We start from the raw sequence: 18,010 nt of genomic DNA, 5'->3' as shown, positions 1-18,010 counted from the left end.
GGTCAAAGTTATCAGAGTTGAAGTCACAACCCCAAAACGGAGCAAATTTGACCCATACTCTGAGGCACGAAGAGAAGAACCCATCTTCCCTACCATACGCAGCAGCAATTTGAATTACAGAATCAGAGTGGGAAAGCCCCCTGTTCCCGGCGGGGAGGCGAGGGCAAGAAAGGTCAGGGCACATCCACGAGGATGGCGGCGAAGAAACAGCCCAGCTCACCGCGCCCACGCTTGCCAGCACCCACGGCGCGGACTTTCCCCGCGCTGGCAAGCGATGCGAGCCGGCCACCTCCTCACAGGGCCGGAGGGGGCGGCCCGGGAGCGGCGGCCCAAGGCCTGTGCGCCCCGCCCCGCCAGACCCTGCCCTCACCGCCCCGCCAGACCCTGCCCTCACCGCCCCGCCAGACCCTGCCCTCACCGCCCCGCCAGACCCTGCCCTCACCGCCCGGCCAGACCCTGCCCTCACCGCCCCGCCAGACCCTGCCCTCACCGCCCCGCCAGACCCTGCCCTCACCGCCCGGCCCCGCCCGGCCCCGCCGACCCTCAGCGCTCCACCGACCGACGGGGCGGGGCGCCGCTATGCAAATCACCGCCCCGCAGCCAATAGGGAGGCGAGCCGGCCGGGAGGGCGGGGCGCTCCGCGGGGATGAGCGCTCGCCTGGACGGCGCGGGCGCTGCGGTCGCATCGGCACGTCGAGAGCGGCGTTGGCAGCTCGGGAGCGGCGCGGGCGGAGTGAGACTGGACCGGCCGGGCTGCCCTGCCCGGGGGTGAGTACCTGTCAGGACGGGGGAGGACGGGACAGCGCTTTCTTGGGAGGCCGGGCAGGGTTTGTCTTCTTTACCCCGGGCACAGCCGGTGTCGGCTCCCGGGACGGGAGCACAGCCGTATTCCTGAGCTCCGCTGAGCATCATTTGGAGTTCCCGGAGCCGCCGCGCCCGGAGCTGCTGCCGGAGGGAGGGCAGTGCTGGGCAGTGCCGGAGCCCGGGCTGGCCGCCTCTTCCCCTGCTGTGGAGGCGCTCCGGTGCGTGCCCGGGGCTCGGCAGCCAGCCCAGCCGGCGAGGCGCAGCGGCCGCGGGCGTGCGGAGCGCTCGGCACCTCGGTTCTGCATCAGAGTAGATGAACTGCCCCTTTTGAGTCGAGAGGGGAAGTCTGAAGCCCGGAGCCAGGAGAGATGGTAGGGAGTGGGAACTCGGCTTTTGGGTCCGAAGGTGTGTTAGGCTTCTTGAGGAGAAGGACAAAACGGATGGCTGGGTTTTCACAGGATGAGAGAAAAATAAATAGAGGCACTTTCAAATACGTGTCCTCTCATCCAGTCACAACAGGTGTCTGCATTTCCACTGCCTTGTTGGTCTGGCTTAACGAGTATTAATATTTTATTCACAGTGCTCATACATGCTTATGAATAGCTCCAGCAGATATTACAGAAAATTTGGTTTGTATGCAAAATATAATAGCTTTTTCTTCGTTCTTGAGTGTCATCATGGCCAGATCTGGAAGTGGGTGTAAAAGTTAGCATTCTTTGATTGCTTCCTATTAAATTGATAATCATTTCCTTTCCTACCAAGAAGAGCTGGCACTCATGTGTGTCTGAGATAACTACCTGTCACTCTGTGATACTGAGAAAGGAAATGACTAAAATAACAACACTGGCTGAAAACGGACACTTGCTTTTCTTGTTCCTGTTCTTAAGCTGGTATTTTAGGAACTGTCTTTTAAGCTGTCAGAGATCAAAATGGCAATATATGACTTTTTAGGATGAGAATACCGTTTGAAGGGTGATGCTTACTTACCAGTGCTGATACTCTATTGCACTATTTAAATAGTGGCAAGACTACAGGATGACCATAATTTTTTTTTTTATTCAAAACAGACCAGAGGTCTAACAGATGAACAGAATAAAGGTCATCATGGGGAAAGGATGTTTAGGTGCCCAACTCCTCTGATGACCTTTTTCTCACACTTTTTTCTCTGACTGCCCTGTATGACCACTGCTCTGAAACTGAAATTGCATGTTCAGTCATATGGTATCTGGTGTTTTGGCTGAGGCTAAAACCGCAAGTTAAACTCTGTTGTTGGAAGACATCTCCATGAAGAAAGTAAGCATAGTACAGAAGATGTCTTGAGATATTAAAATGAGTAAAATGTAGTACCTTCTGGGCATGCACATAAATATGATACTGTGGAATGCAACTGCATATTCTATCAGTCCTGGAGAATTTGGGTGCTGTGGGCTTAGGCTCCATGTCCAGCATCTTCCACTATACTATAACAGTAACCAAGACCTGCTTCAGAAGGAGAATCGGTAATTGCCACTGGTGCATAAATCATAGAGAAGGAAGAGAATCTGCTGAGTGAACAGAGTCACCTAAATTTCTTCCCAGCATGGCCAGCACTGTGTAAACATATACACTGTGCTGGGCACAGTGACACTGGGAGCAAGGGCACTCAACAAATCATGGGAATGCAGGGCCATTGGGTGCTGAAGGACATTGCTTCATCCATTTGGTGCACTGTAGCTGTGCACCTAAACCAGGCCTGGGAGGGCATTTCTGTCTTCTCTCTTTTCATTAAGGTATAAGGTCTCACAGTGCTTCCAGAGAGAAATGGTCCAATTTTCATCAAGTCACAGCGAGTTCAACATAGGTCTCATGCATGAAACATATTGATTACTTCAATGTGTTTCCAGTGTCAACACAGGGATCAAACTGGCCATTTCCCTTTTCACAGAAAACTCCTTTTATGTGCAGAGTGCTGTATCTCTCTCTCCCTGGTCTTCTGAATGAAATGAATATAATTCCTTCAACTGTTCTTTGTCCAGGATTGTATTTTCTAAACTGTTTGGAGACAATGCCAAATATGCTCCCTTTGACTTTCCTAATGCAATAACTGATGCAGGATGTACTATTCCAGCTGAGGCCTTATCTATGCCAACCAGAGTAAAACCAGTCCTTCCCAAGCCATCTCTCATATAAGACATGAGGTTTTGGTTTTTTTATAATGGCATTGTATTGTGAGTTTGTTTTGGAGCTTGCAATCAGCTATAATCCCACCAATGCTTTCCTACTGCCAAACTAGGTGTTTCTCCCTTCTATTTGTGTGAATAATTTTGTCTAGATGTGCCAGGCTTGTCCATTTTGAATTTCCTTTTATTTTTGTTAATTTTTCTCTTACTGGCAAGATCACCTTAAATTCTCACCCTTTCTCCTCCCCTTGCTCCCACCAAATGCTTGCTTTTACTTCCTTCCAGTTCAGTGTCACCTGGAGACTGTACAAGCTCATGTTTGGTTCCACTCTCCAAGTTACTAGTGGAAAATATAGATAACCTCTGAGTGTGACAGGTACCCATCCTAATCCTGACATGTTCAAAACCAGTTCTGATGTGAGAACACAACTGCTCTGTCAACTATGAAGGTTCTGGACCAGATACACTTCCCATCATCTTCTATCTGGCCCATCAATTTTCTTTGACTCTGGTCATCCCTGTAGTTCAAGGATGACAAAGCATGGTGCAGAAATTACTGAGGCAATGTTAAGTTGATCTAATAAACTCATCTCAACACCAAATGTGAGTTTACTGCTTTTTGCAGTGAAGCCATTTTTGATTATGGTTGCATTTTGGGCTGTTCCCCCAGAGGTGGCCATGAACCAACTCTGGTGAGGGGTCTTATTCCCAGGGAGTGGCCTAGGGTTGGCTCCTGGGAATCCCCTCTTGTGGAGGCTCTGCATGATGGGAGCAAAGCAATTTGGTTTGTACCTCTACCTTGATAGGCTAGATGAGCTATCAAGACACCACACAATCAGTAAGAGCTATCACACAGTGTTTGGCACTTACATCTAGGCCATAATTTATGTAGTTTCATCAGAGAGAGAATGAGGTCACATATTTTGACTTCCAAAGGGTTATCATGTGTGCAGATTTTGATTTATCTGCTATGACAGTTAACACATTAATCACCAGGGTTATTCTCAACAAGCTCATGTTCACAAACTCAAGGAATTACAGTATGCTCCCGCTTCTTCTGCTATGCCTTTTCTCTGTGTTGTGTTTGTGGTAGTGACAGCTCACTTATTTTTGTAATCAAGAATGAAGCTTGCTTGAGCTTTTGACATGCCGAATCAGGTGTGTGCCTAATTACATCTACATCTTGTCTCAACTTCACTGATGCTTTCAATGAGCCTGTAAACATCCATGGGCTGCTATGTAGCATAACTCCCATAAAGCCTGACACATCCTGGGGCTGAGGCTGTGGGTATGCTCACGTGGCTGCAGGGGTTATTTCTTGGCTGGAACTATTTTGGTGCAGGTACATACAGTTGTTTAGATTTTGCAGTAGGATCCCAAACAGCTTCATGTGTACTGGTCCAAATGAACAAATACCAAGAAAAAACACTGTATTTAATCTTAAAGGGATTTTTTTAAAGTAAAGAGTACTTGGTCTCAGATTGTAACAATTTATCACAAGCCTTAAGTATATGTGCTTTTTAAAAAATAATGCAATTGTGCTAATTTAAAAATGTCAGTAGAACATGTTGCTTCTGACGGATGATCACATGCAACCTCATATTTCTATCTGCATGCCAACATAATGTCTTAGTCACTTACAAATACCACTGTGTGGTAGCAACAGTAGTTATATAAATGTGGTATGTACACAGCTATTTTGCTGAGCCAGTGTGTTTCAGGGAAGCAGAGCTGATTAATTAGATAATGTCTATACTCATGGTGCCGTAGCGCCAGCACTGCCTCTTGAGTGTGTTGGCTAATTGCCTTGCACAGTGACTTGTAATGATGCCGAGCTGAAGTAATTGCTAAGAAATGCATGGATGGCTACCTCACTGTTTATGTTAGTGGTGTGGCTCTGTCTTAACCATGTGGTTCTGTCTTTATGTGACTTGTGAGAAAAATGTCAGGAGGAGATAGCCAGAATCCATTTTATCTATCCAGTATTGAAAATTTGTCAGTGATGATCCATAGCTCTCCAGTGAAAATTTAGACAACCTAGTAAATAGTAGCAGTCAACCTATGTAAAACAAGCTGACCTCTCCAATGCAGGAATAATGTTTACTCTCATGGATACTGAGTAATAAGTTAAAAACCTCAGATTTTTTTTGGCAGTCTTACCATAAATATGTGAAAAATGCAATGCATTTTGTAGTGCATTTAATGCACACCAGCAGCTTCTCCTAGTTTTGACACTAATGTCTGGGAAACCTGACAACCAGTCTATGGAAAAGACCAGGATGGTTAACCTTATTCAATACATCCGAGAAGTATGAGATGCACCCTAGATCCTTGAATTTATAATTATTGCTGGCATCCAAAAACTGAGAGTTCCTTTCTGGTAAAGAAATTGAATACTGGTAAAGAAACTGAGATAAGTCAAAGAAGAATCTGCAAAGCTATCAGTATTCTAGCAATTATCACCTCTTTTCTTTGAGTTAGAAGCAAAAATATGAATTTTAATTTTTCCCACCTAGGTTTTCCTAGCCTTTATGGTAGGAAAGGAACCACAGGAGACTTGGAGAGTCTGCCAACCGCAGAGGTAGCCTGCAAAGAATGGAGTCATTCCTACTTCTCTGAATATATCAGTTTGTAATAAATAACTTGTCCTGGCACAAACAGAGAAGTTGATACTTCATGTAAGCTTTTGGAAAAAAATAATACCCTGAGACATTTGCAACTGCAGATATTTGTCACTAGGGTGATGGAAAGTACAAAGGTGGTGTTCTGCTGTACCCAAGCTTTGATGAGTGTATGAGCTGACTAGTGTAGTCTTCAAATACACTTGTGATTTCTTAATGGATTTCTGTAGATTTATAGCTGGCATTCAGTGTTAACTGATGGACTTTAATTCCTGAATACATTTTGTCTATTTTTAAACATTACGAAATCCAATAAATTCCAGATAGGATAACTCCATTTCAGTGAGGCCACAAAAAGATTTTGAACTGCTGATCTCTGTCATAGTTGTTAATATTGGAGTTAGTGCACAGATGTGATCTTAAAAGCACTTGAGAAGGCAAACTGCCCTAATCATTAGATTATGATTTTTGGTGTTTCTTCAGGCTCTTATGGAGGAGGAGGAGAAGAGAGAAACAGAAAATGAGTGATGTGAAAAATTCAAGCCTTCTGTGCCACCTGTGATTGGCATGGTTGTGAAGACAGGGAATTTGGACTGAAGAGATGACTAGCACTCTGCTATAAGCCAATTACAGGAAAATCTATTGTAAAAAAAAACCAAAAAGTCTGTTTTCCAAGTTAATTATTGTTGTCAAATCTATTATTGGACTAACAGATACTGAGCAAAAATATTAAATCTGGTCTAAGACAATTGCTTCCAGATCAGATAGTTACTAGAGAATTATTATTAAATCTTAGGTTCCAACTTTTAAACAAAGGCTTCAGCTACATTTAACACTTTTTTTACCTATGCACAACTTGCATCTTAGTGCAACAGCAGCATGTTATTTGCCTTGGAATGGAGTGTGTTCAATTCAGCAAGTCCATCTGAGTAGATTTCCATCAATACTACATCCTCTAAAAGCCATATGGGAAGTCACTGAAATGTGCTGACACACACTTAGCTATGAAGTAATTTTGCCTAGCAGCAGGTTATTTCCCAATTGTTCACCACTTGTTTTTTGGGTCACATCTATTGCGTGTCATGCGATCAAAATCACATGCCATTCAGAGCCAGGATGAGCCAGTGCGTTCATATTAGGACTTTTACCTTCCAAGGGAGAAAAGAACTACTGACAGAAATTATTTTTAACTGGCTTATTTTGAAATATCTTGTTCCTCAAACAACTGAAATAAAAGCTTCATCTTGTAAGGCCCTACTCAAGGCTGAAAAGATTACTGACTAGACTTCTGGTAACCCACAAGCTGGTATTAAAATAGCAGCTGCCATTTATGAATGCTGAAAGAAGAAAGAATGTACACTGCCTTCCTTCCCAGCTGCTGGCCATGAAATATGGATGCTGTGCTTCATTATTTCACCATTTGTCCCCATACTCCATGTTCACAGATTCACAGAATATTCTGAGTTGGAAGGGACCTACAAGGATCACTGAGCCCAGCTCTTAACTGAATGGCCCATATGGGGATCGAGTGTGGATATAACAAATGTTAAAGCTGAAATAAACAGAGGTGTGCAACTTTTTGTTTCTCCAGAAACAACTTTTTATCCATGAACTATTTCTACACAGATAATAGGCTGTAGAATGTTACCATGGCAATGGAAATATGCTTTGTAGGGCTCCCTTTTGTATGTATATGGGGCTAACAGAAAGCTTTTATCCATATGCATAATTTTTGATTTTCAGAGTGGATTTTCTTTCTTACCTGAAAATCTGATGTCATACACAGTTGTTTGGGGCTGCACTTACCGCAACAGGAATTGTTGAAATTTGTGTCTTTCTCATGTATCATGGGAAAGCTAATCACTGTGATGATTAATACCAATAAGTAGCACAGTTAGATGAAGAGATGAGTACTGATCATGCCCTCAGCTGACTCTACTTGCTGGGTATCTGGCTTCAAAGTTGTAACCTCTGCTGTCATCACCTGGCCTGTGTTTCCTGTGTGTGTGTTTGGGTGTACACATCATGATGGACTGCAGAAGGAACTTCATTTTTACAAGGACAGATTTACCTAGCCCAAAAATACAAATGTGGAAGTACATGTTCCAGTTTAAATATACACAGTATTTTAAAATAAAACAAAACTGACAGCTAATCTATTAAAACCCCCACTCTTAGAATTAAGGCATTTATACACTTGTAGTTGTTACTCCAGCATAATTGCTGTCTTGATATTCTAATGTGTTAGATGTTTCTTACATAAATTTGCACAAGTAGTTGAATATATTTAATGTTCATGTTCAAATTAGCAAACTTTTTATCTAAGGCTGAGTACCAGAGCAATTTAGACTGGACCTTTGGACATTGTCTGATCCAGGTCCACTCAAAACACACACAGGCAGTTTAGGTTGCTGATGGCCATGACAAGTAGTGTTTTAAATATCTTCAAGGATGCAGATTCCCAAACTTTTCTGGGCACCTTTTCCATTGTTTCTAAATGTTTGCGGTTTTTTAATTTCCTTCACCACTTCCCACCCCCCTTCCCCCTGCCTTTCCCCCCCATTTCCTATCTGTCTGGCTCTTCCTTTGTTTCCATTTAGGTCTGTTGCCTCCTGTGCTGCTGCTCTACATTTCCATGAAGGGACTAGTCTTGCATTAAGCAGTTAGTGATGGCGACAAGATCTCCCTTGAGCTTCCTGTTTCTCAGGCTGAACATTCCCAGCTCTCTCAGCCTCTCTTCATATGTCAGGTGCTCCAGCACCTCTGACCATCTCTGTGACCTCCCCTGGGCTCACCCCAGTGTGTCTATGATGAGCAACACCCCAGGATGTGGTCTCTCAAGTGTCAGATAGGAGGGGTCCTTTCCTTCCTCACTTTTGCTGCTCCAGCCTGGATGCATGGCACAGGTTCCAGTACTTGCCCACCAGTACACCAAGGTCCTGCAGAGCTGCTTACTGGTCAGGGAGCCCAACTTCTACTGGTGCACCAGGCACTGTATGAAGGGAGAGACTGACACTCATTTTACAGACTGAGATCTGAGGCTATCCCTAACAACCAGTAATGTACTAGGTGTTAATATGTTGTGCTAATTACAAACAATACTATCAACATATATGTAGATGCAAACTTCGCTGAGCAACAGCAGCATCTGATAAAGGAGGTCAGCTTTTCTAAACATTGATTTGTTAAGTTGAAATGTTTCAAATTGCTGTTCCCTGTTGCTCTCCCTGCTTATTTGTTGCAGCTCTTTAGTGTAAGTTCTGTCCCTGACACCATCCAAGGAATGCTTGGAAGTTATTGTCCTCTCTTGGGAAGATCTGGTTCCCCTTTGTCTGAAATGAGAGTTTAATATTGGAAAATACCTCTGTGATGATGTTACATTCCAGCTTACTGTTTTTCTTTATGTAAAAAATCCTGACATTCTGCCAAATCACGAGTTTCTCAAAGCAACCATTTCCAAATACCCCAAATAAATTTACTGTGTTTCTTGAGCAAAAGGTGCTCAAGAAAGCCGAAATAGAAACATTTTCTTGAACCTCACAAATCTCTTCAGCCAAATATTGCAAATGCTAACCTATGGAGTACTTGAGCATGTTCAGCATAAAGCCAAACATGTGTCCTCTATAATTTGTGGTGTTTGTGGCCTAATACAATGCTAAAATATGGGCATAAAGTAACTCACTTCCCGTCCTTCCATCTTGTCCAGGTACTGTGTGTAGATAAAGAAGAGCATCTTGAAAATGTGAAGATGAAGTGGGAAGCAGGCTAGGTGGTACACTTTAGAAACTGAATGTAAAAGACAGGACTTGAGGAGAATGAAAGAAAGTGCCAAAAAGTCTGTGATTTTGCAGGACTCTGAAGTCAGGCTTAAAGAGATGGCATCCATTTGTTAGCACAAAAATGCGAACACTTAAGCTGTGGAGCCATATCCCAGACCAGGTACAGGTCCTCAATGCTGAGTTAAAAGATACTAATGTTGACCACCTTGAATGTAAGTTTTGCTATGTAGGTACAAATAATGTAGGCTTTTAGAACTAAGTTCTGGGAAGCTGGGAGTACCCAGGGTGAAGATTGTCAATGCAACTGTAACTTGATCCCTCTGTTCCACTTACAACTAGACTCTACTGGATCTGCTGGATCACAGAGATCGTGTGTGATGCTGTCCATGTCACTGGAGAGGAGCTCTTCACTAGTGGCCTTGATCCATGTGTTCATTCACTGATGTCCAGCTTGTTCCTTCACGATTTTACTCAGCGAAGTGCTCAAGGCTTACAGCAGTGACTGAAGCCAGAAGGAGCTGACTTCTGAACATTCCAGGTACAAAGAATTGTGCTTGAAGTGTCACAAGTGGGCTTCATAACTCATCAGGAGTGATAGTGTTGTCCTTAATGACTCTGGACTGAAACCTGACTGTGAGGCTGTTAGATCTGCCTCCCCCAAAACACTGGTAGGAGTTCATAGAACTTTCCAAAGATTTTACGGAGGAAATACCCGAGGAAATAAACAGTAGCAACATAGTAAATAAGATAGCATGAACTGAAAGATGAATATTAAATTTTATGTTGTACAACTTTTATTCAGCATGTGCAGACTGTAGGCAGAGACTTGGTGGAAGTGATAGTACATAGGCCAGTATTTAATTGCATGATCTTCCTGTGTGCAGGCAACATCATGGTGCAACCTAAGGTCACACTTGACAGCTCCTTACTCTTCTTTTAATGTTTGACTTCTTAACCTTTCTTGTTGTATTAAAAGAAAAAAAAAAACCACAATATTTTTAGAGATGCTGCAGAATTAGTATACACAATTTACTACAGCATTAGTATTTTCATGTTGTGAATTACTATGTATTTGCTTCTCATTTCTTCCTGGGGAAGGAAGGGTAGATTTGCTCTTACAAAATTATGAGTTTATTGCACAGGAACTCTTACTCAGTGTGGTTTTCTCTTTGTGTTTTGTCAAGCACAGAAAACAAAATGAAATAATTGTTGAATCAGTTGTTAGTCTGCTATCTGTGGAAGGCTGATGAAATTTAATTTTTCTTAAATTTAAGGAATGGTAAGCATGAAGTTCACAGAATTACAGAATAGTTAGGGTTGGAAGGGACCTCGGACATCATCCAGTCCAACTCCCCTGCCAAGGCAGGGTCACCTAGAGCAGGTGACACAGGCATGAATCTAGGTGGGTTTTAAATGTCTCCAGAGAAAGATTCCATAACCTCCCTGCACAGCCTCTTCAGTGCTTTGCCACCCTCAATGTAGAGAAGTTCTTCCTCATGTTGAGGTGGAACTTCTTGTGTTTTAACTCGTGGACACTGCTCCTTGTCCTGTCACTGGGCACCACTGAAAAGAGTCTGGCACCATCCTCTTGGCACCCAGCTTTGAGATATTTGTATGTATTGATGAGATCCTTCTCAGCCTTCCCTTCTCCAGACTAAACAGGCCCAGCTCCCACAGTCCCTCCTCATAAGAGAGCTTCTCCACACCTGTAATTATCTTTGTGCCCCTCTGCTGGAGCCTCTCTGGTAGATCCTTGTCTTTTATGTACTGAGGAGCCCAGAATGTGTTCAGTGTAGTCCTGCACATGTATGACTTAGTTTACACGAATGGCACCTTTCTGCTGTGCATGGCCATTTTAAAGTAAAAAAAAAAAAAACATTGTTTGCTCTTTCCAAATATAGATGCTAAACAGCAAGAGAATAAGCTGCTGAACGCCCCCTTTCTTCCATCCTATCTATAAAGGGGTCCACTATTTCCAGACAGGAAGGGTAGACATTCTCACTGCCTCAGTGCCTCTAGGCAAATTTGGCCATACAGTTTTAAAGCAAAGTAAATCTGAAAACCTGACTTTCAAGCTGCACCACACATTTTGGTTTTTACTTTTCAGATGGAGATTTTTAATCTTGATGTTGTGGCATAAGGTGAAAGTCTTGATATTATTATTGCTGAGGGAGGAGATGGGAAACTTTTCATTTCCTAACACTTTCCCTATATGATTGAGTTGAATTTATGAGGTTTATTATTTAAATTCAAACAATTAGCTCACATGTATGCATTCCTGAATGAAAGCTCTTCTCTCAGGATATTAATTGCTTGTAAAAAAATTGTTTAAGTTGAAATGCACCTTTTTTTCTTCACTGTAAATGTGATCCTAATCAGGACAGCTGTCTAGACCAGTATATACTCCCCCCATGAAATATATGAGCCCAAGAAGCTGTGTCTGATGGCAGTGATGGAATCTTTCCCATCTCCTCCTTAATATCTTTAACACATCTAACAGTGCCATGAAACAGATTATAAATTTGCAGCTTTAGTTCATATAGTCCACAGATTATAAATTTGTCAGATTTAGGCCTATTATACTGGGTACGTACACATGTGACTGTATTCTTAACCTGGGAATAACTGATGATCCTATGAAGGAACACATTGCTCCCAGTGGAAAACACATTTGTTAATGCTGTGAATATACTTTAATTCCTGGTAAACCAAAAATCAGTCCTTCAAAGAGAGGGATCTAGAGATATCCTGCTTGGTGTTTTGTCTTAAATTGATTCTCTTTCTTACTGATTTAAATGAGGTCATGGGATGTACAGCACTTGTGATGAAAAATTCGCATCTTTCTGCTTGCTGAAACAGTTGGTGCAGGGTTCTCACTGAAGCTTTGAGAATTCACCTTCTGCACAGACTGAAGGTCTAGATTTCAAGTAAGCAATATGCTTTAAACAAACTTATGTTTTGTTACCATGAAACTGTTGTGCACAGATTGCTTATTCTGTGGCTTTTTAATGAAATTTATAGTTAAGCATGTCTAAGGCAAACACATAGAAAATGGCTCCTGATCTGTAACAAGTATCACTTTATTCCTTCAGTAGGATGTTTGCATCATACAAAAGAAAAGGAAAGGTTGGATGGATGTTTGGTTTTTTTTACCCTATCTTGATACTTTCCACACCATTTCTTGAAAATTTTCTTTCCTAACTGTATTGTTAAATGCCATTTCTGTTTCTGAGAGGCTTCTTAGTATTCTCCCAGGAAAAGCAAATTTAGAATGAGGGAAGACCTGGGACATTTTGGGTAGTTGATCTAATGAAAGATCAGGAGCTAAAGAAGATTTTTCTAGTAAGCAGCAGTGGGAGGTGTTCGGTTATTAACATGTCTACAGATGCTGATAGCTGAAGGCTTCCTATCGAGAGTTTTTTCCATCCAAGTAGAAGACTGTCATTTTTGGGGGGAGTTTGGGATTGTGCTACTATTCTTTTTGATTTGTCTTCAGGATTTGTTGTCTTCTTTCCTGCAGTTTTTTAGTTTCTAATCTTTGTACTTTCTAGAAGACTGTTGTAGCAGAATTTTGGATCTGATATCCATCACTGTATAAAATACTGTGAACAAATTTAAAATCTGATATTTTGGTTTATCTTTGATGTCATTATATTTGTTATCTATGATTTAGTTATCACCATGATGTAGTTATGAGTTACAAATTTTAAACTTTCGTGAACCAGTATTCTAGGTGCTCATTGCTCCTGTTCATGTTTTACAGGCAGGATGAAAGACCGTCTAAGTGAGCTGCGTGAATTTGCCAGATTACACAACCAACAGTTTTCTGATAGTGATGATGATGATGAAAATGCACCCCAGGATATTCTCCTTTATGAGACAGATTATGCCTTGGAAATTCTTCATAAGGACATACAGAACATCCGTACAGAAAATGACCACCTAAAAGCAGATGTCAACCGTCTCAGAAAGCAGAACACCCGCTTCCTCACTTCCATGCGCCGTCTGAGTAGCATCAAACGAGATACTAATTGTATTGCCAGAGACATTAAGACCCGTGGAGAATGCATCCACAGGAAACTGCAGGTCATGAGAGATTTCTGTGAAGATGCAATAACAAAATATGGAGCTATGTCTGTCATTGCCAGGGTGGCGAAGAACCACTACGTTGACCTCATGCACACATTTCAGGATGCAATGTTTGATTACAATGCAACAGAGATGAACCAGCGGGAGAACTGCAAGCTTCGAATTCAGCGGCAGCTGGAGATCATGGGCAAAGATGTTTCTGGCAACCAGATTGAGGAGATGATTGAGCAAGGCAAATGGGATGTCTTCTCTGAGAATCTCCTGTCGGATGTTAAGATGGCTCGCTCAGCCTTGAATGAGATAGAGACGCGACATAAGGAGCTGGTGAAGTTGGAAGGTCGCATTAAGGAAGTTCATGAGCTCTTTCTGCAGGTGGCCCTGCTGGTGGAGGAACAGGCAGACACCTTTGATGTTATTGAGATAAATATGCAAAATGTTGAGGACTATGTAGGAGATGCTAAAGACCAAGTGAAGAAAGCTTTGGAATACAGGAGAAAACATCCCCTCAGAACAATCCTGTGTTGCTGCATATCATGTTGCAGAAGGTGACATTCCCACTGGACTGAAATGAATGTCTTCAAAATCAGGTGTTCTTTCCAGAGACTTTTCTGTAATGACAAGCCCCAGAAATAGGGGGGATATTTTGCTGTTGGTTTTGTTCATTGTCTTTTTACTAAATGTACTGAAGGCTGTTTCTATTTATGAACTCTTAGAAATGTTGATAAAACTATTTTAAATCTAATTTTTATTGAAAGGTACTGTTACTGTAACTAGAGGGGCAAGATCTCTGCAGTGATATTTGTTTCAGATGGGCCAGAAAGAGCAATGAATAACCTGGCCTAGGGAAGATGACTACTTCCAAAAAGTAATTTTATTCTTACTTGTCCAAGTGAGGCTTCAGGTCGTGAAGCCTTATTGCCTGGGGCGACACAGTACACCTTGTAGAAGCCTTATTGCCTGGGGCGACACAGAATCAGGAGGTTTCAATTTTAACTACTTTGGAGGCTGCTTGATGCAAATTTGACAAAATACTGAGCATGCTAGCAGGAGCAGGACACAGAACTAGTTTCTCTTTCAACTTGATTTCCAGCTGTCTTGAATCTTAACAATAGTGGCTGCACCTTAAATGATAATATACACATTTTGCTCTATTTGTGGGCAAGTGACTGCTTTTTTCCATTTTGTGTACCCAACTCTCTCAAGGTGGCTAAAAGCACTGTGACACTGAGGCATCTCAGTTTTAACTTGAGCCACTCTCTGGGCTCTCTATTTCAAACCTGCCATGCCTTCCTGTTCTGATAATTTTTTCCACTAATTAGCACTTCAGCGAGATGAGAAACATGCAGTGACCTTCTGCAGAAACACCCATAAGAAGACAATAGTTGTGGGGTTGAGAAAGCATTTTAGGGTCTCCTGTGCTGGCACATACATACAAGCAGTTTTAGTGGAATGATTGGCTTGTCAGTACACTTTTATTTTTTTATAAGCATTGACCAAATATAGATTTTTTATATCTATTTTATATAAGATGAAGGATTAATTTTTTTAATATGCAATTTTACTGGTGTACAAAAATTTTGACTTTTTTCCAGTTGCTGGGAAATCTCCATCTGGGTAAGCAAATAGAACTATTTCTTCAGTGCACCTGAAGAAGAAAGAAAACAGTTTCATGTCATTTCAGAGCTCTTTTGAAGCTTAAAAGTAAACACTCCTTTTGTGTAATGGGAGTCTGCCCTTAAACAAGGGCAAAATAGTAGGTTTGGAGTATGGGAAGAAAACATGTGCAGCCCTGGTAAGCAGTGAGCATTGTCAGTGAAATATATTCATAAGGTCTGGTGAGTGATCATAGCTCCTGCTTCTGGAGGTTTTCCAACTATATTTCTAGGTGGCTTCCTGATACACTGTGATCTATTGCTATCCTTTGAGATAATGCAGGACATTTTTACAGAAGGTAATTTTTTTAACCAATGATCCTATTTGTATGTATTTTAATAAATATATTTCAACATTTCAAATATTTTATATTTGGGAGTTTTCCTCAGATATGCATAGATGTGCATCTTCCTGCACTGGAACTTCTCCCTTCTGACCTTATGGATTCTAATGTTATATGTGAAAAAAACCCCAAACATTTCTTACTGTTTGTATTAATATAACAAAACAGCAAAATAAATCCAGCTTCCAAGCTTTTCATATCTTACTGGGAAACACTTTTTAGCCAGACAGGCTTTTTTACATGAATAGAACTTAAATGGAATCTCAGAATCTGAATATCTTTTTTGCTGTAGCACTTCTCTGTGATAACATGAATTAGAGTGAGGAACACTGATCTTCTAAACTATAAGATATTTTTATATTCAGTGTTGTACTGGTGATATCAGTGTTACGCTTGTCTAAGGACCTCTCCAACAACAGTGTTCAAACTTGAAGTGGGAGAAAGGAGGGCAATGAGTATGTGGAACTGTGCATTTGTAGAGAAATACCCTAAACCTCGAAGAGTCAGCGTGTGGAGATAAATCGATGAAGAATGAAATAATGTATTTCCTTTCATATGCATGTTCCTAGCATTTGCCAATGTTTTTGATAAAAAATATGTACATGTCTTTTTGTGTTAGTTCCTTTTTTGCATCTACAAATGGAATAAAATATTTAATAAGAAAAACTGAAAGTGCAGTGTTGTACATTGAATCAGCAGCTCTAAAGTTTCTTGCATTGTCAAAGCTTAGTTTAAAAGCTGATGGACAAAATTCTGCATTGGTAAAAGGAGATTAAAAATGCCTAGGAAAAAAAAGGTCCTCCTAATATTTGATGCCACAGTAAATTAAATGTCTTGCATACTGAGACAGACATACCAATTTTTTTTTCCTAAAAAAAAACCCAAGAAAAATTAGTTTCATGCATTCTAAGATGATTCTCTAGTGCAAGAAAAAAATCCAATTTATTTTGGCAGTTCTAAGAGATCTTGGTTTCACTAGTAGATATGCAAAACTAGTATTCAAATCTTTAGTTTGATTTGAGACACAGGGAAAAGAGAGTGGATAAAAAAGGTAATTGGAGATCTTCTCTCCTGACTTAGGGCTGTTGCTGCAAGGAAAAAAAGAGAAGTATTCAAAGAACCAGTCTGAGACCCTTTAAAACTATTTTTAAGATGCACTGTGAGTTAAGAGACACTGAAAGATTACTTCCAGTAACTGAAGCAATCATTCTATCATTCTCTTCCTTGCAAACTCATCCATTGCTTAATACTATGGGGTTTTTCTACCCTTCAGTTGTGTAAGAACTCAAATTTAGCCAGCCCATGAACTTGCCTAATCACAGTTAAACAGACTTCTGAAAAAAACTGATCACACTATAGCTGCAAGAACTCATGCCACACAGGATGAGTGGAAGAAGATGATAAAAGTTGCTTGATAATATGTTAGCATACTAATAACAGAAGCTGCAGAGTGGACATCTGAGGAAAGCTGCCTTTTTCCTTCTGAAAGTCAGCACAACTCCTGTGGAGATGTGTGTAGCACATTCTATGGGTTGGTGGGGTTTCTTTTCCTCCTCTTCCCTCATATGGCAAACACTTGAACTGGGTTTGAGGGGTGAAGAAGTTAAAATCTGCCAGGGGATGGTTTAGCTTTTAGGATTGCTGTTAGTTTGGTTTTTGTTTCCTACTGAAGCTGAAGCTTCACAACCCACGCAGCCACCAATCACCAATTCATGAATCTCAGCCCTTTCTGAGGAGGACAAAGGAGAACTGGCAACCTGGCACACTTTGCTCCTTCTGAAAAATATAAGACAGCACTGCATAAATATAAAAAAGACAAAAAAATTCCCTCTTACAAAATCTAATGTGTAGTATGTAATAGATATGTGTATAAGTCTCCATTTCAGCTTGAGTGACTTTTTTTTTTTTTTTTTTTTTTTTTAAGTACCATGCCTTTCATTTTAGAGAAATGGCAGTGGGACAATTGCTTCCTCAAAATGAAGGAACAGACTGTGGACACACTTGTACACATGAGGAGGTATCTCTGGCACACGTCTTGGGAGAAACTTCTTGAAGTAAAGGATAGCTCATAAGATCCAGATACCTTTTTTTTTTTGTTTTCTGGACGTTGAACTGAGTAGCTGTGCTAAACTGCTGCTTTTCTAATCTGACCTGCAGGAAGGATGTTTTGCATGCCCAGCACAAGTTGTATTTACTGTTTCTTGAAAACAAAACAAGTTCTCTAGACTTTTGAAGCATGGTAGCTATTTGAAATTGATTTCATAAAGGAAAGAGCTACATGGGTTTGTGCTTCTATTTCTAGGAAAGTATCACAGATATAATGAAGGCAGGAAACAGTGTCATGTAACAGATACTGTGTGTGGTGATTCTGGTTAATAAATTTCCAATGCAATGGGACTTTCACATGGAGCCATGCTGTTTGTTTCTTCTAATATGTAAGAAGGCAACAGCATATCTATCTTCTTCCACATTTTTAGCATATTATATAGTGTCTTCACAATGGTTGAGCCATAACAAATATGAGCCAGCAGAAGACAGCTTCACCATCACGCCTTACAGTGC

At 41.3% G+C, this 18,010-nt stretch overlaps 1 protein-coding gene across 3 annotated transcripts; it reads left to right on the top strand.

The window, feature by feature from the left end:
* The first annotated feature begins 609 nt into the window (after positions 1–609).
* On the top strand, positions 610–17,826 carry STX11 (syntaxin 11). 3 transcript variants are annotated; one of them, XM_085055635.1, is made up of 4 exons: positions 610–772; positions 9,703–9,901; positions 13,127–14,039; positions 17,373–17,826. In XM_085055635.1, the coding sequence occupies exon 3, from the start codon at positions 13,132–13,134 to the stop codon at positions 13,999–14,001; it is 870 nt and encodes a 289-aa protein (XP_084911761.1). In that variant the 5' UTR covers positions 610–772; positions 9,703–9,901; positions 13,127–13,131; the 3' UTR covers positions 14,002–14,039; positions 17,373–17,826. The 3 variants fall into 3 exon arrangements, with proteins under 3 accessions (XP_084911761.1, XP_084911760.1, XP_084911762.1); XM_085055634.1 differs by lacking the exon at positions 17,373–17,826 and having other exon boundaries at positions 613–772; positions 13,127–16,114; XM_085055636.1 differs by lacking the exons at positions 610–772; positions 9,703–9,901; positions 17,373–17,826 and adding an exon at positions 11,527–12,290 and having other exon boundaries at positions 13,127–16,114.
* Positions 17,827–18,010: the final 184 nt, after the last annotated feature.

This window comes from Lichenostomus cassidix, chromosome 3, assembly GCF_008360975.1.
Source record: "Lichenostomus cassidix isolate B80296 chromosome 3, HeHo_3.0, whole genome shotgun sequence".
Taxonomy (NCBI): Eukaryota; Metazoa; Chordata; class Aves; order Passeriformes; family Meliphagidae; genus Lichenostomus; species Lichenostomus cassidix.
Note: the sequence above shows the minus strand (reverse complement) of the source record. Positions and strands in the feature narration are given on the sequence as shown.

Coding starts and splice junctions, on each gene's coding strand:
- STX11 (XM_085055635.1), top strand. CDS start 13,132: ATGAAAGACCGTCTAAGTGAGCTGCGTGAATTTGCCAGATTACACAAC.